The 25527-nt window shown below is 35.2% G+C and overlaps 1 protein-coding gene and 1 long non-coding RNA gene across 6 annotated transcripts in view; one reads left to right on the top strand and one right to left on the bottom strand.

The window, feature by feature from the left end:
- JMJD1C (jumonji domain containing 1C) overlaps positions 1-25527 on the top strand; it is a 327885-nt gene that overhangs the window by 259783 nt on the left and 42575 nt on the right. For 4 of the 5 annotated variants that reach the window (XM_077894677.1, XM_077894674.1, XM_077894676.1 and 1 more), the window contains 5 exons: positions 16527-16632; positions 18904-19028; positions 20038-20181; positions 20275-20467; positions 20575-22259. In XM_077894677.1, coding sequence (XP_077750803.1) covers positions 16626-16632; positions 18904-19028; positions 20038-20181; positions 20275-20467; positions 20575-22259 — 2154 coding nt within the window. In that variant the 5' untranslated portion in view covers positions 16527-16625. Of the gene's footprint in view, positions 1-16526; positions 16633-18903; positions 19029-20037; positions 20186-20274; positions 20468-20574; positions 22260-25527 lie in introns of all 5 variants that reach the window. The other variant, XM_077894675.1, reaches the window with a different exon arrangement.
- Positions 12785-15908, bottom strand: LOC144312253 (uncharacterized). Its single transcript, XR_013377754.1, has 3 exons — positions 15624-15908; positions 15296-15470; positions 12785-12958 (listed from the first exon to the last, which is right to left on the bottom strand). It is a non-coding gene; the product is annotated as an uncharacterized LOC144312253 (long non-coding RNA).

The following is a 25527-nucleotide window of genomic DNA, read 5'->3' as shown; positions in this document are numbered from 1 at the left end:
AGAGTATATATTTGAAATGTAGGGGGATCCCTGGGTGGCTCAGCGGTTTAGTGCCTGCCTTTGGCCCAGGTCGGGATCCTGGAGTCCCGGGATCGAGTCCCACGTCGGACTCCCTGCATGGGGCCTGCTTCTCCCTCTGCCTGTGTCTCTGCCTCTCTCTGTGTGGGTCTCTCATGAATCAATAAAATCTTTAAAAAAAAAAAAAAAAAACTTAAGAAATGTATGCATAGGTATGAATGACCTCATGTTTTACAAAATCTCACACTAAAATAACAGATTTGGGGGAAAATGGTGTTGGTGTAGATTGTTTAAAGCTTATGTAAATTTTTAATGAGGATGAATATGAGCAATAATCCTCTAATAAAGTTAGTTAATAAAGTACTGTAGCTTTAAGAAAAAAGGGGAAGGTTGGTTGATATTAAGAATACGTAGGGAAGAATTGAGATTGCTGAGTTAAGGAATCAAAAGCAAAAGAAGATTGGGGCAAGTATAATCAATAATGAATGTCTAAGTCAGCATGTGGTTACATTAAAAACTAAGAGAAGAAAGTGGAATTAGGGCAGCCTGGATGGCTCAGTGGTTTAGCACCGCCTTCAGTCCAGAGCGTGATCCCAGAGACCCGGGATCGAGTCCCATGCCGGGCTCCCTGTGTGGGTGGGGCCTGCTTCTCCCTCTGCCTGTGTCTCTGCCTCTCTCTCTCTCTCTGTGTCTCTATAAATGAATAAATAAAATCTTTTAACAAAAAGTGGAATTAATTGGATGAGTATTGTGACTAATACTGTGTTCCGCTTTATTTTTGTACTTTGCATTCAACTACTCGTATTAGCGTAAAAAAAAAAACAGCATTACTTCTGTGTTATACTAACATGTGAACCAACATTACTTCTGTGTTACACTAACATCATTCACCTATTTTTTCCAAGTCTGAAAACTAATTTAAGTTACAGAAATACCTCTTGATTCAGAATAGGATATGTAGTCAAACTACCTTTCAGAAAAGTTTCTCTCCCATAACTAGTGTTTATGTATGCTTTTAATATTTGTCTTGCCAACCTGGTGTCATAAATTTTTTAACTTTTCACAATCTGATCGACCAAAATATTAGAATACATTTAAATTTTGTGATTCCTGAATAATAATGAAAGAGTTTCACATATTTTTTTGGACATACTTCTTTGTCATTAGCCCTTATATCTAATTGGGTCATACTCCTTATGGTGTGTAAGAACTTTTTACATATAAAAGAATGTTTATTTAATTATGATAATTATTTTTCCCAGCTTGGAACTATCAAATTTTATTTTTACCTTTTAAGAAAATACTTCAAATGATACCTTTACGAAATCAACTGATTTGGCCAATAAAATTTTATTGACTTACCAATTACCTGGTTAATAAATTCTAGGCAATTGAAATAAAACAATAAATGAGAAGCATCTCAAGATACTTAGTAAAGGCAAAGAAAAAGACAAAATTTTAAAACAAGATGATATGAAGATAGGGGCATCTTCAAGACTATGAAAGAGCATCAGGGACGTAGCAAATAATTGTCCAAAAGTTAACCTTTCAGAAAAGATACACTTAAGTTTTTTTTTTCTTGTAATTTTTTTGGTAAAGATTTTATTCATTTATTCATGAGAGGCAGGCAGAGAGACACAGGCAGAGGGAGAAGCAGGCTCCATGTGGGGAGCCCAATGTGGGACTCAACTCCCAGGACTCCAGGATCACGCCCTGAACCAAAGGCAGGCGCTAAACTGCTGAGCCACCTAGGGATCCCCTTGTTCTTTGAAATTAGTTTCTAATTTCATTCACATATGCTCTTTATTAAAAAAAAAATTAAAGAAGGAAGGTGGTATTTAATCATAACTCTGCGGGCAGCCCCGGTGGCTCAGTGGTTTAGCGCTGCCTTCAGCCCAGGGCATGATTCTGGAGACCCGGGATCGAGTCCCACGTCCGGCTCCCTGCATGGAGCCTGCTTCTCCCTCTGCCTGTGTTTCTGCCTCTTTCTCTCTCTGTTTCTCATGAATAAATAAATAAACATTTTTATTAAAAAATAACAATAGTCATAACTGCCACTGAGGCATAACTACCATTTTTGACACGTCTTTCTAGGCCCAAGCCTTTATGTGTCGAGGGAATTATTTTATTTAGAACCTATTTTTGCATGTTTTAGAGTTGGAGGTGGTGGAGGGGTAAGGGAAGCAAGAGGATCTTAAAGCTCATCTCTGATGTGGAGCTGGAAGCATAACTCAGTCTCAAGACCGTGACTGAGATCATGACCTGAGCTGAAACCGAGAGTCAGATGCTCAGCTAGTCAGTTGAGCCACCCAGGTCCCCCAGTATTTTTAAAGCTTTATCCATTTACCTAAGTGGATTTTCTTTGGGGAAATATTTTAATTCCAGATATAAATTCAGACCAATATGATAGAAAATTATGTTAAAATACTTATATTTTCATGAATTTTGTTTCCCTGGCATGTTTATTGTTATTTGAGATTTGTCCTTTGGTTAGACATGAATTCTAAAGCTTGGTTCTATTTTATTTAGTCTATTTTTATCAATACTAATCTTATAAGCAATGTTTTTGTCAGTAATTATAGTCTTATACCCAGAGAAATATATTTGACAAATAACATAAGTTATCATTATGCTGTGAAGAGTTTGAAAAAACAGGAATGCTCAGCAGTCAGTAGAGCCTGCAATTCTTGTTCTTGGGATCGTGAGTTTGAGCTCCACATTGAGTGTAGAGTTTACTAAAGAAAAAAATTTAAAAATCAGAAAAAAGATAAACCGTAATGCTCAGTTTAGTATATTTAGTTTATACAAATAAACTATACCCATTTATTACTATAAGGAGTTAACTCTACTATAAAAAGCTAAAACTATGGCAATCTTTTCTGAGTTGTGTTTTGTTTTTTCTTTTGTATTGATAATTTTTGGTGAAAGCCCTCAGGCCAAAGTCAGTTTTGCAAATCAGAATGTGTCAAAATTCGTTAATGAAAGAAATTACTTAAAATGTTCAGTGGAAGTAAAGATCACTGTGGTTAGAACCTTTCTCTCACTTTAAAAGACATTTACAGTGATATTTGAGTTCCTCAGAATTGTGAATTGCCAGATTTTTGAACAGAGGAAATATTTTTTTAAATTAACTTTAAAATTCATTCAGTGATGGAAGTATATGTAATGAAAATAATATTGGAATGTTGCTTCACATTATCATATTTCAGTTGCTACAAATTTGGGAAGTCCTGGGGATCCCTGGGTGGCTCAGCAGTTTCACACCTGCCTTCGGCCCCAGGATGTGATCCTGGAGTCCCCATCAAGTCCCATGTCAGGCTCCCTGCATGGAGCCTGCTTCTCCTCTGTCTGTGTCTCTGCCTTTCTCTCTCTCTGTCTCTCATGAATAAATAAATAAAATCTTAAAAAAAAAAAAAAAATTGGGGAAGTCATTAAGACCAGAGAAACAAAGAACTGTAACTATACATGAAATTTAAAAACCTTGAAACTTTAAAAATTTAGAATCTTTTCACTGTTTTGTAATTTCTCACAGTATATACTACTCTTAAATTAATTTTACCATTTCCGTTTTAGTTAATAATGAAGTAAGTAATGACAAATAGTACCAAATGGAGGTTTCAAGGGGGGATTCCTAATACTTGGATTGATTTATAATGACTGGTTGCTTACAGTTGAAAAAGCTTCAAGGTAGATTTTTGAGGATGATTCTTTACCCCCCATTCCCCCCTTCCTCCCTTCTCTCTGTTAAAACTCTGGGATCAGTCTACAAACAGGATTTTATAGGTAATGGTAAATTATGTTACCCTTCAGAGGGCCACATATAGTTGTTGTATTTTTTTTTTTAACATTCACTCGATAAAATTGCTTTTCTGAAACTAGGAGCCATGAGATATATATGGTAAATATAGGCGTACATAGGAGATATTGCTGGTTCAGTTCCAGACCACTGCAATAAACCAAATACTGCAATAAAGTGAGTCAAATGATTTTTGTGGTTTCCCAGTGCATATAAAAGTTATGTTTACACTATACTGTAGTCTATTAAGTGTGTAATAGCATTATGTCTTTTAAAAAAGCCAGTGTACATATAGCTTAATTAAAAAATACTTTATTGCTAAAAAATGCTAGCTGTCATGTTAGCTTTCACCCAGTTGTAATTTTTTTGGTGGCTGCTGACTGAGCACAATGGTATTTGAAGGTTTTTGGTGGCTGTGGCAATTTCTTAAAAGAAGACAACAATGACCATATTGATTGACTCTGTTTCATGACTAATTTCTTTGTAGCTGCAACACTATTGAATAGCATTTTACCCACAGTAAAACTTTCCAAATTGGAGTAAATTCTCTCAATTGGAGTAAGTCCTGATGCTGCTTTATCAACTGAATTTATGTAATATTATAAATCCTTTGTTGTCAACAGTATTCATCAGAGCATCTTCACCAGGAGTAGATTCCATCTCAAGAAGCCACTTTCTTTGTTCATCCATAAGCAGCAACTCCTCATCCTTTCAAGTTCTGTCATAAAATTGCAGCAGTTCAGTCCCATTTCCAGGCCCCACTTCTAATTCTAGTCCTCTTAATATTTCTATCACACTTGCAGTTACTTCCTCTCCTGAAATCTTGAACTCCTAAAAGTTGTCCATAAGGGTTAGAGTCAACTTCTTTTAAATTCTTATGGATGTTGATATTTTGACCTCTTGTCATAAATTACAGATATTCTTAATGACACCTAACGTGGTGAATCCTTTCCAGAAGGTTTTCCATTTACTTCATCAGAGAAATTACTATCTATGGCAGCTATAGCCGTACAAGATGCATATTTCTTAAATAAGACTTGAAAGTTGAATTACTCCTTGATCTATGCGTTGTAGGATAGACGTTGTGTTAGCAAGCATGAAAACTACATTAATGTACATCTCTATCAGAGCTCTTGTATAACCATGTGCATTATCAATGAGCAGTAATATTAGGAAAGGAATCTTTTTTTCTGAGCTGTAGATTTCAACAGTGGGCTTAAAATAACAGTAAACCATGTTGTAAACAGATCTGCTGTCATCCAGGCTTTGTTCCATTTATAGAGCATAAGCACAGTAGATTTAGCATAGTTTCTAAGGACCCTACGATTTTCAGAATGACAAATGAGCATTGGCTTTAATTTAAAGTCACCAGCTGCATTAGCCTCTAGCAAGAGTGGCAGTCTGTTCTAGGAACCTTTGAAGTCAGGCGTTGACTTCTCTCTAGCTATGAAAGCTCTTAGATGGCGTCTCCAGTAGAAGGCCAGTTTCACCTACATTGAAAATCTGTTGTTTATTGTAGCCACCTTCGTTAGTTATCTAAGCTAGATCTTCTAGATAACTTGCTGCAGTTTCTATATCAGCACTTGTTTCACTTGCAGTTCTATGTTATAGAGATGGCTTTTTCCCTTAAAGCTTATTTACCAACCTCTGCTAGCTTCAGATTTTACTTCTGCAGCTTTCTCACCTTTCTCTCGGCCTTCATGGAATTGAGGAGAGTTAGGACCCTGTCCTTGGATAAGGCTTTGGTTTAAGGGAATGCTGTGGCTGGTTTGATCTTCTATCTAGACCATTTTGCTATCTATTTTGCTTTCTTACCATTCCTGTGTTCTTTGGAGTAGCACTTTTAATTTCCTTCAAGAACTTTTCCTTTGCATTCACAACTTGATTAACTGTTGGGCATAAGAAACGTACCTTTTGGCCTGTCTTGGTTTTTGGCATGCCTTCCTCACTAAGCTTAATCGTTTCTAGCTTTGGTTTTAAAGTGAGGGATGATTGACATCTTTTCACCTGAAGCCTTAGAAGCCATGGTAGGGGTAAATTGGCATGATTTCAGTATTGTATTTTAGGAAATCGGGAGGCCAGAGGAGAAGGAATGAGACTGAGAATGGCTGCTTTGGTAGAACTGTCAGAACATACACATTTATCAATTGCATTTGCTACCATATAGGAGTGTGTGGTTCGTGGTGCCATAAAACAGCCTAGTGATATCAGATCACTGATCACAGATCACCATAACAAATACAATAATTTTTTTTTTAAACAGTTTTTTTTTTTAAATATTTTTTTTTAATTATGATAGTCACAGAGAGAGAGAGAGAGAGAGAGAGAGAGGCAGAGACACAGGCAGAGGGAGAAGCAGGCTCCATGCACCAGGAGCCCGATGTGGGATTCGATCCCGGGTCTCCAGGATCGCGCCCTGAGCCAAAGGCAGGCGCCAAACCGCTGCGCCACCCAGGGATCCCAACAAATACAATACTAATGAAAAACTTAGAAATAATGTAAGAATTACCAAAGTGTAATAGACACGAAATGAACAAATGCTTTTGGAGAAATGGCACCAATATAGTCGAGTCCCAGCTGCCACAAATCTTCAATTTCTAAAAAAAAAGAAATATCTGTGAAGCAAAATAAAATGAGGCATGCAAGTAAAATGATTTAAAAAGATTGGTAGGTTATTTTACTCAGGACAAGGTCAGAAAGGGGGTATTCTAGAAGGCTGATTTATTTTAATGTATGTTGTAATATATTGACAAGATTGTTAAGACTATGGCAAAAAGACTTTAGAAGGAACAGTATAAAAATAAGCTCATAAGTAGAAAACAAGAGTATTTTTTGTTTTATGTGCTTGTAATCCATAAAATAGTCCCCACTTTTGGATTCAGTGCTGACCTCTGGCTTACTCACTGATTTCTACAACTAGTCAGTGTCTTTGATTGTGTTTGGCAAGAATTTCCCAAGGCCACCCAAGCTATTTGCAACAGGTCATTGCTTCTAAAGCTTGCTTTTTTAGAAATGTGGATTAATTTCCATTGAAGTCAGTTTTGTTCTCTAAAAAAAGAAATACAAATTAAGGATGAAGGTTGAGTGAATTGTATATACCAGCTTATTTCTGATTAGGGTACGTTGAGGTCTTGCATAGCATTTTTTTTTTTTAGTGTGCTATATAAAGTCTCCAACACTATTGACTCAAAAATATTAATGTATTTGTAAACAGGGAATCAAGTAGTTCATAAATAATAATTTAAAATTCTGCCTAAAACTTAAAATTTTAGTAATAATAATCACATCAACTTCAGGTTTTATCATATAATGTGTTGTAAAGAGTCAAGTCACCAGAATTGATTCACGATTATATTTTAGAAACATTTTATTTATTTTATTTTTTTATTTTTTTAAAGATTTTTTATTTATTCATGAGAGACACAGAGAGAGAGAGAGGCAGAGACACAGGCAGAGGGAGAAGCAGGCTCCATGCAGGGAGCCTGATGCGGAACTCGATCCCGGGTCTCCAGGATCATGCCCTGGGACAAAGGCAGGCGCCAAACCACTAAGCCATCCAGGGATCCCCTAGAAACATTTTAGACATAACATAGCATTACTTTTATGTAACATAAAATACCAGGTAAAAGTATTTGAAAACTGTTGATCATTTCTCCCAAGAGTATATAGAGACAATTATGTGGCAAGATGTGGTAACATCTTTTTCTTTTAAACCCTAATTGTTTTCTTTTTTTTTTTTTTTAATTTTTATTTATTTATGATAGTCACAGAGAGAGAGAGAGAGAGAGAGAGGCAGAGACATAGACAGAGGGAGAAGCAGGCTCCATGCACCGGGAGCCCGATGTGGGATTCGATCCCGGGTCTCCAGGATCGCGCCCTGGGCCAAAGGCAGGCACCAAACCGCTGCGCCACCCAGGGATCCCCCTAATTGTTTTCTTTTTCCGAGTCATATAGTTAGGTTTTGGAGGATATAGAGAAACAAAGAATTATTATATAAGGATGGAGATAGATAGATAGATAGATAGATAGATAGATAGATAGATAGATAGATGATAGAACCATCTATTTTCATATAATGTGTGTGTGTGTGTGAGAGAGAGAATCTCCATCCCTATCTGGGTTCTCCCCTCCCCTGTTTTTGTTTTGTTGTTTGCAGTATCTGTGTTCCTTAGGAGACCATATAAATGAGATTAATCTCCCCATACAGGCATGCCTGGGCAGCTCAGTGGTCGAGCGTCTGCCTTTGGCTCAGGTTGTGATCCTGGGGTCCGGGATCGAGTTCCGCATAAGGCTCCCTGCATGGAGCCTGCTTCTCCCTCCGCCTGTGTCTCCGCCTCTTTCTGTGTGTGTCTCATGGATAAATAAATTTAAAAAGTAAAATCTTTTAAAAAATAATCATAATCTCCCCCATACAGAATTAAATTACCTTCTCATGAAGAAAACATTCATTTTTCCATCTTAACTTCTAACTAGAGATTTTTAAAATGCATATCTCATATACTTATAAACCTGTGAACTACCATTGTGAATATAACTCAAGTTTCAGTTGTGTTTACATTTCTTATTTTATAGAAAGGACAAGACATTTGGCTTCAGGATCCTATAGAATTTATAGAACCTTTTGGATATTAGATAATTTGTTATTTTGTTAAGTTCTTATGATTAAGTGATGATGCTGTGAAAATGATGGAACTGAAAACAAAAAATGTGGGAGAAAGCTATGGTGGTGTTTTCATTTTATGCATAGACAAAATTAAAATAATTCGCCCATTGACCTGCTGGGTATTGCCTTAAGTGACTTCAAATTATCGGTTACCTTTAGGCCACAATGTCTGATAAAAATAGTTATAGAAAAGTTACTTTTAGAGAAAAAACATAATGCACCAAAATAGTTCTAATTTTCGTTAAGCTGTTGACTGAAATTGGCTTGTTTGAATCAATGTGAGTTAAAGACCATTTATCACTTTTAAAATTTTTGTTTCTAAATAAAAATAAAACTAATGTGAGAATATTGCTTAAAAATATACATTTAAAAACTATAAAATATTAAAATGTTTTCCCTTATACAACAGAATCATTTTTTAGCCAATAAAAACTACATCTGAACGTCATTTAAACTTTCTGAACATCAGTCCTATTTCCAGAACTATTTGCTGATTAATAGTCTTAAGAAGTTAATAGAAATTAAATTTTTTCCCACATAGTTTCACAACTTAAATAATTTAGCCAGAATGAGTGTGTATCACATTATTTCCTTGATTATGTGAATGAGGAAAGAATTGTATGGATAATAGAAAACGTTAGCCCATTTTCTCTTCTGCCGTTTGAATCTTTATGTTTTTGAAAGAGAAATTCTTTTTTGTTGTTGTTTATTTAAAAGATTTATTTATTCATGAGAGAGAGAGAGGCAGAGACATAGGGAGAGAGAGAAGCAGGTTCCATGCACGGAGCCTGATGCGAGACTCGATCCCCCAGGATCACACCCTAAGCGGAAGGCCAGCACTCAACTGCTGAGCCACCCAGGCATCCCTATATTTTTGGGGTTTTTTTTTTTTGAGGGGGGGGTGTAAATTGTAGTCTGAATTCAAGGCTTCTGAGTTAACCAGAATCAACCAAGAATTATAAAAACATGTAACACCCAAGACTTAATTATGTATTGATTTTGATTAGTAAAGTTTTTAAATAGTTTTTAAATAGTTTTTAAATAGGTATATCTTAACATTATATATGTAGAGAAGTTTAAAAATTAATCTCTGGTGTTCTTAATAAATCCGATATGAGATCTTAGAAGCATAGCATTAATATTAGAACACTATCTTTAGGAAAATTATCATTTTTCAATGCGTGTACCTATTTTTACCCTCCGACAAAGTTCACAGATGTGGATGGTACCAATCTTTGTATTCGATAAGTATAATTCTCATTCACCTAAGAGAATAAATCTTATCTTTCAAAGTGAGTGATTTTTCTCCTCCAAAACCAGATACATTATTATATTTGGAAGGCCTAATATGGTAGAGGAATATATCCAGGGAAACTCGTTTATTTGTGAAAGTCTTAAAAAATGATTTGTCTCAGTATTTTTTTTCTTTAATTATTAACGAAAAGGATTTGGTCATTGAGTTATTTTCCCTTGCTCATGAATAGATTTCTATATTCATGAATATAGGAATATATATGTGTGTGTGTGTGTGTGTATACACATGCCACGTGTGTGTGTGTGTGTGTATAAAATGCAGCAATTTATGGAAATAGATTTGCAATTTGCCATCAAATTGCCTCTACTGAAAGTTTCTAATCTTGCTTTGTATCAGTAATTTATCCGTTCTTATTTTAAATCGTGGGTAGGCAGACTACCATCATGGGCCAAATCCATCCTGCCTCCTGTTTCTGTAAGGCCTTTTTTTTTTTTTTTTCCCCAGATTCTGGTAAAACATTTAGGCCTTTTACATTTTTAAAAAGAAAAAGTCACAAGAAGAATAATATGTCATGACACCTGAACATCCTGTGAAATTCAATTTCATAGAATGAAAATAAATTATTAGAACACAGCCATGCTATTTCATTTATGTATTGTTTATGGTATTGTTCAGCTTGTAGTACTACAATAGCAGAGTTGAGTACTTGCTGTAGCAGTTAGTATGACCCTCAAAGCCTGACTTATTTATTCTTTGGCCCTTTGTAAGAAAAGTTGGCAAACTTTTTTCTTAACCCTTCGTTTAAATCATTAAAAGACATGGAAGCTCTCATTGGTAGATTTAATTAAACTGCAGATGGTTTAGACAACTGCTTTTTGAAGATCTTTGTAGTGGTCTCAGACTAAGTAGGTTTCTTGTTCCAGTAAATCCTTTCTAACAAAGTGGATTCTTCTGTAAGTTATACAAGAATTGCTATGATAGCAGTGGGTATCACTCTTGACCTACATGGACTTAACATTCATGTTTTTAACTGTTGGCTAGCAACCCCAGGGATCTAAGGACAAGCAATCATTTATAGTTTTGCTGAAGCATGAATTTAAATTATAACTGTGGGAAAATGGCGTGGCAATGCATGTTTAATTACCTAACCTGACATTCAGGATACAAGTAGTTACTTTATATACTCTTAATAAAATGCAGTCAAATGTGATTTTTTTTTTAATGGAGAAATTTATGTAATGTGATGAGATTTAAGAGGTCACCACAAAGGTCAAGGATTTTATTGCAGGGAGAAAAATCATTCCTTAGCTACATATTATCAGTATTCAATTAAAAGCATGTATTAGGTCATTGTGTATTAGAAAGTGTCCAAAACAGGGATCCCTGGGTGGCTCAGTGGTTTGGCCCCTTCCTTTGGCCCAGGGTGCGATCCTGGAGTCCCGGATCGAGTCCCGTGTCGGACTCCCTGTATTGAGCCTGCTTCTCCCTCCGCCTGTGTCTCTGCCTCTCTCTCTCTATCATAAATAAATAAATAAATCTTAAAAAAAAAAAAAAGAAATTGTCCAAAAGGAGAGAAACTTGGTCTTGTCATACTTCTTGCATTCTAAAATGAAAGTGCTATCCTAGACATCAGGTAGGACTTCAGAGCAAATCTCTGAGAGTTACTAAGCCAGTCAGTTCAGTCATCTATCTAGAAACCTAACAGCTGGTATATTATTCTCTAATTCAGGCTACTGTCAGCTATTCTGTCAGTAGTTATATACAGAATATATGTGACATAAAGAAAATATTTGTTGAACCAGTATGAAGCACTTTGTCATGGTAAGACAGAGTTCCCTTATTATCTTAGAAAATTTGTTACGTATATTATGAACAGTCATAATATTCCTCTCATTAAACCTAGTCAGGGATATCTGAATATCTTCATGCTGTAATCTTATTTTTTATACTAATGTGATTGTTATTTTTTTCTTTTGAACTGGAATGAAGTAGAGAATCGCTTAAAAAATAAGGTTAGTACAATAGTCTTACTGTCAGAATACAGATTCTAACCTGATTTTGACTTTCATATTTTGAGAAATGCTTTTTTTAAAAAAAGATTCATATTCTTTCTACATATGAAAAAAAAACTTTATTCTCTCAAATAGTGGTTTAGGGCAGTGTTTACCTAGAAATAAGCAATTGAGAATTTGTAGGTCATGACGAAGTCATATTGCAAAAGAGATTGTATTCTCTTTGATGCTGTCTGATAAGATTGCATGAGTTTATCCTAAATTTCCCCTCTTAAATAAGTGTTAGATGGTTGCTATATATGGAATTTTACATAACTAATGTGAGGGGTTACAGCAATATAACTTCGACCTGACGTTCGGTTCTTCACTTTTGACCCATTCTGACTTCATAAGATAGTTTTTTTACTTTTGCTGCCTTTTACTTCTTACATATAATTTGAAGAAATGTGTCAAATTTTGAAAAGCAGTTATAGTAAACAATCTAATTCATTCCTTTTCGGGACACCTGGTTGAGCGCCTGCCTTTGGCTCTCAGGGTATGGTATGATCCAGGGCCACAGGGAACTCGTGTCCCACATCGGGCTCTCTGCATGGAGCCTGCTTCTCCCTCTGCCTGTGTCTCTACCTCTCTCTCTGTGTCTCTTATGAATAAATAAATAAAATCTTTTTTAAAAAAGGTCATTCCTTTTCATTGTAACTACTTCAGAGGAGAATGAGAAAGGAGCCTGAGCTCTCAGAGATATAGAACTAGGTTCAAATGCTAAGGTCTCTCTATCTACATCCTAATGATATAGCCATGCACCTCCCTGGGTATAACATGTAAAAAGGGCATAATAATTTAGGCATTAGAAAAGTGTTACAAAAATTGTCTTGTACAGAAAGCATCTACCACGGTATCTGCCATAATAAACATGAGCAATCATGTTAGCTGTTCTTATGTACATTAAGGTGCCCCACTAGTGTTCAGTTAGAGTTAACTTCTATCTTTGTAAAAGGAGAAACAGCACACAAGTGAACGATAAAGGTAGTCCAAAACTTCACTTAATTATTTAGAGCTTTTCTGTGCTTTCTACATAAGCTTCTAGTAAAGCAAATCTTGCTTACCTGATTTTTTTCCCATTAGTCATTTGCTGGAAGTTACAATTCACAGAATAATACATAGCATAGAATTTACGAAGGAGAAGAGATTCACAGAGGGTGCTGTTGCTTCACTGTCTGGGTGATTTGTTTTGGGGAAATTGAAGAAATACATATTATTTCACTTCATATAAAAATTATGTGTATAGGTAACTTAATTATTGAAAAATTACTGTGTAGTTGATTTTTTAAAAATCTGACTCAAAGCACAACTGAAGTTAATCATAGTCTGAAAGATAGTGAATATTAATAATATTAATATTATTATATAATATATTAATATATATATTACAGATCCTTAGTTTCGCTCCTCTGTGAGTTTGCCTTGTAGCCTTGTATCTGAGTTTTAGCACGTTCACAAAATTGTTCAATAAATAGAAAACAAAAAAACCTCACCTTATTTGGCTACCTTGTAGCAAATATTTTTTTTTTTTTTTTTTTTTTTATTCATGAGAGACAGAAAGAGTCAGAGACCCAGGCAGAGGGAGAAGCAGGCTCCATGTAGGGAGCCCGATGCGGCACTTGTCCTGGAACCGCGGGATCACGCCCTGAGCTGAAGGCAGACACTCAATCGCTGAGCCACCCAGGCGTCCCACCTTGTAGCAATTCTTAGAAGATTTGATTACTTAATCCTTTAAAATGGGGAATGATGACTACCAGAAATAAACCTACAGGAACACCTGGGTGTCCACAATTTCAAGGTTGTGGATCCCACTTAGCATGGAGCCTGCTTGAGATTTTCTCTCTCTCCATCTTCCTAGGTCCCTCTTCCATATTTTCTCACATGCTCTCTCTGAAATAATTTTTTTTCTAAAAAAGAAATAACATATAACTTACAGAGCAAAGTTCTTTAGCAACATGACTATCATAACCAGACAGTTTGTTGGGATAATTTTCTTGAGTTTTAATTGATTTAGTAATATATGTCATCCAATACCATGGATAATTCAGAATTGGATGTCTTAAGAAAACTAGTTTCAGTTATTTTTTAAAAGTCTCACTATGAAAATGTATTCATTAAGATGAAAAGAGTCAGATATTAGTAACTGCTTTATAGATGAGGAAATTGATATGTAGAAATTTGAACTTCTATAAGGTCCTTTCAGTAACTAGGTTCAAATCAGTTTTCTTTTTTTTTTTTTAAGATCTTATTTATTTGAGCTAGAGACAGAGAAGGAGTAGTGGAGAGGGGCAGAGAGAAAGGGAGGAGCCCATTCCACACTGAGCAGGGAGCTCAGCTGATGGCACATCCCAGGACCCTGGGATTGCGACTTCAGCTGAAGACAGATGCCTAACCAGCAGAGCCACTGAATTTATCAATTTTTAATGGTATGCTTCTCTCAGTAGAAAATGAATGGGTTCGGGCCCCTGGATGGCTCATTCTGAGGAGCCTGTGACTCTTAATCTCCGGGTTGTTGAGTTCAAGGCCCATGTTGGGTGTAGGGATTGCTTAAAAATAAAAATCTTAAAAAAGAAAAATTAATGGGTCATTGTTGAGAAAGTATTTCTATGTTTAATGATCTTGGAAATATAGCCCATAGATAAGTTATATCTTAACTTTCTACATAAATATAAATATTGAACAGTTTTTTATTCCAATAGGGGTTTTGTTTTTGTTTTTTTGTAGGTAAACTCTATGCTCAATGTGGGGCTGGACTTCTCACCCCAAGATCAAGCATCACTTGTTCTACCAACTGAGCAGCCAGGCACCCCTAATAGTTTTTAACTGTAAAATTTAATACAGGAAACTAGTTTTATAGAGCATACCTGTACCTGTCTACAAAGTATTATCAGTGCTGCTTTAATAGCAATTAAACCCTTCCACCTCAAAGTATAAAAGCTTGGGAGAAATACAAACTTGGTATAAGTCACCACTGACGCCCACATGATTGTGTGGTTTTCTAGACAAATGCCCATCTTTTTGCTACTTAAATGTCTAGAATAGGAGAAGAGTGGTTGTGATAAAAGTGGGGTTTTGGCCTAGAGAAGAAACAAAACAACTACAGAAACAAAACCAGAATGTAAATGTTTGAAGGACTGTAGGGTAGGAGCCTGATTAGACTTGTGTTTGCTTGACTTCAAGGAGTTGAACTTGGATCTGTGTGTGGAAGGTAAAGTAAGAGATTTTAAAAGAATTTGATAGCTTTCAGAGTTGTCTGAAAATGGTAATGGTTTTCCTTGGGAAATAGAATGTTTTCCTGTGTTTCATCTCATAGACTAGACTGTTACCTGGTGTGCATCAAGAGGCTTATAGTCTAAACTTTCCATTGTATTTTCTGTTCCTAAGATGAAGAGGTTAACGAAGTGTGCAGTGCATTCATTATTAAAGGGGTGTGGAGAAAGGGATTCTAGAAAGTTTCTTTACGAAAAAGAATGTCATACACATTTTTCCCCCAAATAACAGATTTTACCTACTTTTTGTGTGATACTTTCCACTCTAAGTATTTCCTTCTGTAACATAGCATTTCTTTATATTTTCCAAGGAATATAATTGATAACTTTGAAGTCCTTTATTCCTCTTGGTGTTCACTAGGCATAAATGAAGTATCGGAGTCTTTACCACACTGTTATTGCAAAATACATAATGGTCCTGTAAAGTAGTAGTGAGGTAAGAAGAAAAAGCTTAATTTAGGTAAACTTTAGAGTAGAAGAGTGAAGTATGACTTACATCATTAGAGGTCCTTCTTTGTACTCTTCAGCCACTTTTTTGACTTTTCCAAATTGCCACATTATTTTTACTCACCAGATAGAATTCCCTTTACTTAGCTCCCTTCTGTTCACTGGTTTCCATGATCTGCCAGTCCACTTTTATAAGGGCCGCCAATTGACAGTGCTGCTTTGTTGTTCTTCCCAGCTCTACTCTAGGGCTCCTGCCGCTGATCTCAAATGCAGGAGCAGCAGAGGTGCTTTGAGAGAGAGAGAACAGAATGTCAAAGAGTCCAGCGGGGGACCAACAGATTGTGGGAAACCATGTGACTGTGTGATTCACATCTCCAAGGAGAGAGAACCGGTTGTTTCTGTGTCTAGATCCACCCTGTTATGAGGATAATACCATCAATAATGTAATTTTAATTGCCTGGATGCTTTGACACTGGCTTGAAAAAATAAAAATTTTAGCAGTGAAGTTACTAGTTAGATGAGTTTGAGTAGAACTGAATTCACTGACATTTAAATCAAGATAGTGGATAATGACTTGTGTAGTTTAAAACTCGAACATTTTAAGCATTATGGGAAGAGAGGGTAATTCATCCATGTGTATATGCATTGTCACTAAAATACTCAGCTTGATTCTTTTGCTACCAACCTTAGATGACCTGATGCTATTTGGTTTGTATATTGCTTCTTATCATGAAACCCTTAAAAATATCTTTATCTAAGGCCACACTTAAAGTTAGAAAAAACACATTAGTAAATTTCACATTTTGTCTTTAGGACATCGTTGTCAAGGATCAAATCTTACCATGGGTTAATTCTTATGCTCTGTTAATATGTAATTGCTAATGAACTATAACTTACGAATTTGTGTTTTTGCATACATTTAGATGAAGGAATTTTCTTCAATCCTTAGAAAATATAGGAGGGAGAGTTTGTAACATTAATGTTAGGACAGCATAACATGGACTTTTGTTTTAATCTGTAATTCTAGGACGACATAGACAGCCTAAACCCAGTTCTCAGGGACAACCCGCAACTTCAGGAAGAAGTGAAAGTCTGGGTAAAGGAACAAAAGGTTCAGGAGATTTTTATGCAAGGTAACTATTTTGAAGTTATTATGCATTAAGGTTTTTTTTTTTTTTGGAACTGGGCCGTTTTTCATGTTTGGTTTTGGTTCAATTATGTGCAGTGTTTATAAAAAACTCAGTTTAATATTTTGAGTTATATCCAATCCAGGGAAAAGAATAGCAAAATCACAATTTCAGTAGAAAGTTGATAACTTCACCAATTTATTAACTAATTTGAGCTAAATAACTGACATGAAATTATAACCACACAGGTGTTTTGTTGATAGGAAAATCTCCATATTACAGAATACAATTAGGTGTGTCCTTCCTGGAGAAGGAAGTATTGTTTGCAGTAGAGGATTGCCCAAAGCCACAATTGATTTCCTTTGAAGAATGCTGTTCGTATCTGATAAAAGTGTCCTATTTCAGCTCACCCTTCTCAGCAATGACCATAATACTAGTTTTAGTTTTGTTTCCTTTTTTTAGTAAGCTCTAAATTTGTCTATAATGTGTGACTTTCAGACCAATGAGGTTTTATATAATTCTTAGTGATTTCTTTTTCTATCAGTAGAATCATATATTTTAAGCTTTTTCTGAAATTGAATTGAAACTGGGACAGTATGATGTGAAGTATTGATATTTTGTTGAATGTTTTTAAAAAGGAATTTTGTTGTTAAGTACCCATGTTCATCTCAACCCTCAACTTCCATGTCATTTAATTTCAGCATTAATAGAGATAATTTCTAAGGTGTGGCTCTTCTGCTTTGTTATAGGTATTTATAGCAGCAGATCATCGACTTACTAAATTCTTAGGCTAAGTATTCTTTAAAATTTAATACAGAGAATATGAAAAATACACAGAAATAGAATATTTCCGTGAACTTCCATCTGCCTTTTAGCCCCAAAAATGATGGTTTGCCCCAACCACACTGCTGTTTATTTCTATCAAATTTCAGACATCGCCAAATTCTGTTTTTAAATAAAGCCAACATACCCTTATTCCCCTAAAATTAATAGTCCTTTAATATTAAATACTGGATAATCATGTTCAAATTTCCATTTGTTTTATTAATGCCTTGAATGATTTTTAACAGGATTGACTGATCTTTATTATTATTCATTTATGAATTTTAAATCAGAGGAACCAAAAAAAGTCCACAATTTAATTGGTTGATATGCCCTGTATCTTTTTTTCTCCTTTCCTTGCAATTATTGAAGATACCAGGCTAGTATATTCTTTAGCAACTTTTGTTTCCTTATCATATTCTTAGAGGTGAAAAATTGAGGTAGTATATAGTCCCTGTCCATCCTAAGCTGAATTATTTTGTAAGGCTGACTCCAAACTGTGTTTTGTGATAGGAATAAGGCAGTTAGGAATTGAAAATTGTGCTAGTGGAAATTGAAAATTGGTCATGTTTGGAGTTGTTCTATAAGCTTTTACTGTATTACATTCTTAGAGTCTCATTCTTTATAGTTAGAAAAGACTAGAGTTTATATAATTGATTATAATGGCTCTGAATATATTTAACTTATAGGTCAAATGGAATATTTTCTATACATTTGTTAATTGACTTTTAGGCTGATACTGGCAGTTTTTTTTTTTAATTGGCAAATATCAGCTATTAATTGTATGTTAAATGGCTTATAAACTTATAAACTGTCAAATAAAGCATCAACCTAGGATTCAGAAAAGTAAATTCATTCCTAGCTCTTTCACTTAAGATTTTATTTAACCTAACAACCTCACTTTAATTTTTATAAAAGGGAAAATAATACTGAATTGAAGAAGATTAAATACACACTAGCTTTGGCAGCTTTTTCTAGCTGTCACAGAAGATTAAAATTTATAGTTGTCACATGGAAGTGTTTTGGCAACTTAGAAAACTCAGATATTGGGTTCCAAATTTTACCTTTCCGTTTCAGCCAAGTGTATTCCTTTATGTACCCCAAACCCTATTCAGTAGCTTTATACAACCTTGTGACTTTGTAGACCACTCTAACTTTACACTTTGTTCTGTCCTCTTATAACTCATGATCCCAGAAACCTTCTTTCTGACTTAAAGTACTTTATTTCCATTGAATTAGGAAATATATGTGTAGTAGAGTGTGTTCAACGATAAATTCACAGTGATCTGGCTCTAAGGTATACAATTTCTAATAAATTTTTTTTGAAAACTGATACTTGAATAAGATATTACTCATCACAAAGCTCCTGTTTCTCCTGAAAGGTAGTTCTTCAGTGAAATGTCTCCATTTAAGATACCCCTATTTCTTGTGTGTATGTATGTGTGTTTTTTTAAGGTCCTTATTCCTTAAATGGATACAGAGTGAGAGTATATAGACAAGACTCTGCCACCCAGTGGTTTACTGGCATAATTACTCATCATGATCTCTTCACTCGCACCATGATCGTTATGAATGATCAGGTAAATAGTACAACTAATATTTTTGAAGAGAAATTTATAATGCCAATATTCCATGCCTTCCAAAAAATGGTCAAACAGTTTGACACTAAATAATTTTCATCTTTAGGTTTTTTTATAGTTGTAATACTCCTAATAAGTTTAAATGTGTCTGATATTTATTAGAGGTCACTTTAGGTCACAGGGAGATTAATGATAACAAATTTATTTCAACAATGATTAAATAAGTCACTGAAATAGAAGCATCAAACTCTTTTAATTGATTAATTTTTTTTTTTTATTCTTAGGTCAGCTAAAATTCTTTCTTAAAATCTTTTTCTGTCTCCGGTGATAAATATATTTCCCAAATGATTGTTTTTCACTAATGAAAACTAATGCACACCACTGTAGGTTTTGTCAAAACAAATTTCATTAATGGTATGCTCCCTTAAGTTTTATGGTGAATATTAAGGATTCAAATTTCATAAGAAGTTTTAAAGAACAGTCTGAAAGTCTTGATTTTAAATCTTTCAAAGCTGTGTTTTATTGACACACACACACCCCCCAAAAAAATAAATTTTACGTCTTCCAAATTAAGTGGATTGTGGAGGGTGTCTGAGTACCCCTTTAGAAATGATTCATATGCTTTGGTTAAAATTTTAGCTAAAATGCTAAATTATATTGTTTGGTCACATTTAATTTTTTTCCTAAAATGGTGAGAAACTTTCACTTCTCAGTGAAACTTAGAATTGCCATTGGTTTTTGAAATAGTTGCTTCTTTAACCTTTTTCAAATTACTATTGTTTGTATTCATTTACACTTTTTGTCATTTTCTTCTTAAAGTGTATTTTCTTAGCTTTATTTTATAGCTGGGTTTTTTTTTTCTTTTGGAAATTACTTCTTAATTTTTAAAATACATTTTATGACTTAGTATTATGCTCCCAATTAATTCTTAAACTTGCTTTTATACCTAATGTTACACCGACTAGCTGATTGGGTTTAATTTTTATTCTTGTTTTGTGTCATGGATTAGGTACTAGAACCACAGAATGTCGATCCTTCTATGGTTCAAATGACCTTTCTAGATGATGTTGTTCACTCTTTGTTAAAAGGTGAAAATATTGGCATTACATCACGGCGAAGGTCTCGTGCCAGTCAAAATAGCAACACAGTTCACGTATGTATGTTGTTAGTGATGTATTATTATAAAATATTTTTTCTTAGGTTACTTAGGATCAGTTAATAATAATCAGTGTTAAATTATTTTTAGAGTCATTATACACGTGCCCAAGCAAATAGTCCCAGACCAGCAATGAACTCCCAAGCTGCTCTACCAAAACAGAATACACACCAGCAACAGCAACAAAGAAATACTCGTCCAAGTAAGAGGAAGGGCTCAGATAGCAGTATACCAGATGAAGAGAAGATGAAGGAGGAAAAGTATGATTATATAGCACGAGGAGGTAGTACTCATTTTTTTATGGAAATGAGAACAAATAAAAATACATTTAAGATATATTTAATATTTTAATTAATGAAAAATAAAACTTTCTCTTTTTAAATCTTATAGAAAACCCTAAAGGGAAAAACAAACAGTTGATGAATAAAAGAAGGAAACCTGAGGAGGATGAAAAGAAACTACATATGAAAAGACTACGAACCGACAATGTTTCAGACTTTTCTGAGAGCAGTGACTCAGAAAATTCAAATAAAAGGATGATAAATAATTCCTCAGAGCCGAAGCCAGAGAATGAGTTGAAAAATAAAAACACTTCAAAGATAAATGGAGAAGAAGGAAAATCCCAGAATAATGAGAAGGTAGAAGAGACACTAATAATAGATAGCCAGCCTCCCTGGGATCAAGTACAGGAAGATAAAAAACGTGAAGAAGCAGAGAAACAGAAGTCTGTTGACTCTCAGCTTCAAGAAAAAATGATTATTCATTCATCAGAGCAGGCCACACTTTCTGATCATAATCCTAATGATTTACTTCTTCAGGAATGCAATATCGAAAAAACACACACAGTGGAATTACTACCAAAGGAGAAGTTTGTATCTAGACCACCCACACCAAAATGTGTTATTGATATTACAAATGACACTAATTCAGAAAAGGTGGCTCAGGAAAACTCAAGTACCTTTGGCCTTCAGACACTTCAGAAAATGGATCCTAATATTAGTGATTCAAAACATTCTATTGCAAATGCAAAATACTTAGAAACAGCAAAGCAAGATTCTGATCAGAGCTGGGTCAGTGATGTAGTTAAAGTAGATTTAACCCAATCAAATGTTAGAAGTACTTCCTCAGGAAATGATCACCTGACTATGGAAAAAGAGAAAAATCAGTATGTCTCTTACATGTCTTCTCTAAGTGCAGTTTCTATCACGGAAGATAAGCTACATAAGCGAAGCCCACCCCCAGAGACCATAAAATCTAAACTTAATACTTCAGTAGATGCTCACAAGACAAAATCGAATCCCTCACCTGAAGTTATTAAACCCAAAGTTACCCATTCTCCTGATTCTGTAAAGTCTAAGGCCACTTATGTGAATAGCCAAGCCACTGGTGAAAGAAGACTAGCAAATAAGATAGAACATGAGTTATCAAGATGCAGCTTTCATTCAGTTCCTACTCGAGGCAATACATTGGAAGCTACAAAGAGCCCACTTATCATTGATAAAAATGAGCATTTCACAGTTTACAGAGATCCTGCACTTGTTGGGTCAGAAACAGGAGCTAACCACATTTCACCTTTCTTAAACCAGCATCCCTTTCCTCTTCATTCTTCATCCCATAGAACCTGTTTAAATCCAGGTACCCATCACCCTGCCTTAACTCCTGCACCCCACTTACTTGCCGGATCATCCAGTCAAACTCCATTACCTACCATTAACACACACCCTCTTACTAGTGGTCCACACCATTCTGTTCATCACCCCCATTTACTTCCTGCCGTATTACCTGGAGTGCCTACTGCCTCCCTACTTGGTGGCCACCCACGACTAGAGACTGCTCATGCCAGCAGCTTGAGCCACTTAGCATTAGCACACCAGCAACAGCAACAGTTGTTACAGCACCAGTCACCTCATCTTCTTGGACAAGCCCATCCTTCTGCTTCATATAATCAGCTTGGACTTTATCCAATTATTTGGCAATATCCAAATGGAACACATGCATACTCAGGACTTGGTCTACCTTCCTCAAAGTGGGTTCACCCAGAAAATGCAGTTAATGCTGAATCTTCATTAAGGAGGGTAAGTTATACTGTGGTTTGCCACATATCAGTATATACTTATTAATCAACATTAATCACATTTTATTACGGTAAAATATGTTAGAACTTTACAAACATTTTTCCAATTATGATGAAACTTTCGATACTTAGTAACTTTGGAAACATGGAAGCTGACATCTCAGAAAAGCTAAATTATTTTAAAAAGCCAATTTTCTGACGTACCTGTTGTGAAGAACGAAGGTCTTCGTAACTAATTGTGAATCATATCTAGAATTATTTTTGACCAGCTAAATTCCTAGAAGTAAAATTTGTTGATTCAAATTTATATAAAATTTTACAATTTTATATTTGTATAAATATACAATTTGGCTTTTGGTATATATCATCATCTTATTATTTTTTTTAAAGAGGGTAGGGAAAGGGAGAGAGAGAATCTTAAGCAGGCTCCATGCCCAATGTGGAGCCCAGTGGGGGGCTTAATCTCAAAATCCTGAGATCACGACCTGAGCCACCCAGGGCCCCATCATAAAATTATTTTTTAAGACAAACTGTTATATTTCCCAGTTAGATAGATTGATGGTATGTTACAAGCTATAATTCTCTGATGCTCTTGTTCTCATAATGGTGTCTAGGTTGGAGACTTTTGGTATTTGAGAAGTAAAGTTGGGGCTGAGATCCTGCCAACATCAAATGTGAGGAATATTGGTGAAGGTGGTGGTATAGAGAGCTCTTATTCCTTTATGAGCTAATGTGATTTCTCTAGCCAAATATATTTTCATACTAAGAAATGATTGTTGAGAATTGCATGGGTGACTCAGTCAGTTAAGCTTCTGCCTTCAGCTTGGGTCATAATCTCAGCATCCTGGGACTGAGCTTGGCATTGAGCTCCCTGCTCAGCAAGGAGTCTGCTCCCGTACCATGCCCTCTGCCCCCCTCATACTCTCTCAAATAAAATCATAAAAAGAAAGAAATGATTGTTGAGGCCATTACCATCCCCAGTATCAAAAATAGTGAGAATGGCTCTCTTAAAATCTAGGAAACAACTTCGTCATTGCTGCAGCCCAGGTTGCTCTTCAAGTATCCCACAGACTCGTTTTAAACATGGTTGGTTGGTTGGTTTAGGTTTTATTTATTTGAGAGAGTACAAACGGGGGGAAGGGGCAGAGGGAAAGGGAGAAGCAGACTCCACACTGAGCCCAATGTGTGGCTTGATCCCGGAATCCTGGGATCATGACCTGAGCAGAAGACAGACACATCCGACTAAGCCACCCAGGCACCCCCTGTTTATTTTTATTGTGGTAAAACATTAAATGTATCATACTAATTATTTTTAAGTATCCAGTTGAGTAGTGTTAGGTATGTTTATATTGTTGTACAGCAGATCTCTAGAACATTTTCTTTTTTTTTTTTTTTCTCTAGAACATTTTCATCTTGCAAAACTGAAACTTTATATCCATTAAACACTAATTCCCTTCCCTCTTTCCACTATTCCTTGGCCAAACATGTCTCTACTTTGTTTCTGTAATTCTCACTGCTATAGATAATTTATTTGAATATTCATTATATGAATAGATATTCATACAATATTTGTCCTCGTATGGTTTCTTTCATATATCATAATATCTTTAATGTTCATGTTATGGCATGTAACATGATTTCCTTTATAATATTCTACTGTATAAAGTTCATTATGTGCATGTACCATATTTTCTTTATACATTTGTCAGTGGACTTTGACTTACTTCCACCCCTTGACTATTATGGATACTGCTGCAGTGAACTTGTGAATTTTTTACCTCTTTCACATTTGGGCAAGATCTACAGTAAATATGTTGGGAGTGATGATTTGGAAGGTAATTATCCCTGATATCAGGATTATCCTTGATAATCCTGCTCACACAGAGCCTTGGTAATATATGCAAGGGTGGTGTTCCTCATGCCAAGTTTGTCCAAGGAATTGTTATATTCTCAGTAGCCGTGATGACATAGATTATGGTCATGAGTCCTTCCTTGATTCCCAAGTTGTGATTGTTAACCTTAGTAGTGGTAAAGGGCATCAAGTGGTTAGTGGTGCAATATAGAGTGCTAACAGTTTTGAGTGATAATTTGTATGGTTTAATCCCATAATAAAATAATTCTTTTGGGCTCCACTTCTTTCTATATGAGCTTTGGCCTTCCTTAATGCAGTCACCAGTAAACTCCATAATTTAATCTGTGCCAGCATCCCCACAGTTGATCCTGGCAGGATTTCAATTCTAGAAGAATTGTGCTTGCATTGGTCTGATCCATAAGCTTCCTATTTCCATTCTTGATGGTGCTATTGAACTTGTAGTTGGAATCTTACTGGAATGTATACATTATGTAGTTGATGTCAATGAAAAGTCACTAATTACTGTAGTATCCTCCTTGCCATTATTGAAAGCGGGCTTGATGACCCTGGTGCCTAATGCACCCACATTTTTACTCTGATCCTTCACTCTTGTGTCATGAATGTTAGGTGCAGCTGGTACTGGACAAAGACAGGCTAGAAGAACACATGAACTAGCAAATACTTTTGAGTCTTTTTCCGTAATTTCCCAATCCTGAAAAACCAATCTAAATAACTGTTTGAACTGGGTTGGGTAGGATTTTCTCTCAGTATATGTCATTCTAGCCTCCATGTATATAAAAGCATAAAATATTTTATTAACTGGTCACACACTTGTTAAACTAAAAACAAGCATATGAAATTTTCATTTCTTAGGTAAATTTATAAAGGAGTAAGTTTAACATTTTGAGCAAAAGTGAAGATCTCTTTTTTTTTTTTTTTTTTTAAAGTGAAGATCTCTTAACCCTAATATTGTAAGAAGTAAAGAAACAGGAAATACTTTTTAATAGCATCTTATAGTAAAAAATTTATCATTATCAAGTGATTGCAACTTAGTACTTCTGGATCATGTAGAACGGAGGCCTTTTAAACATGAATGATCCTCGTGTGTGTGTGTGTGTGTGTGTGTGTGTCTGTGTGTTTTCCTCTAGTGTGAGATTTAGTCTATAAAATATATTTTTTAATCTAAAAATTTATAATAGAAATTTTTAATTTCACAGCAGCATGTTTTTGGTGTGATATATCATTGCTTTTTGCATTATCATCTTGAGATGTAAAATTTTCTCTTTGTTTAAACCAAAAAGGGATTGATTATATTTTCCCAGTATCAACAAAATGTAACTCTACAAAGTAAGTTCTGAGAGAATGTCAGTGTCATAGTGTAGAAACAGTTCTTAAGCATGTAATTAGAGAGTTTTAA

Source organism: Canis aureus, chromosome 4 (assembly GCF_053574225.1).
Source record: "Canis aureus isolate CA01 chromosome 4, VMU_Caureus_v.1.0, whole genome shotgun sequence".
In the NCBI taxonomy this organism is placed as follows: Eukaryota; Metazoa; Chordata; class Mammalia; order Carnivora; family Canidae; genus Canis; species Canis aureus.
Note: the sequence above shows the minus strand (reverse complement) of the source record. Positions and strands in the feature narration are given on the sequence as shown.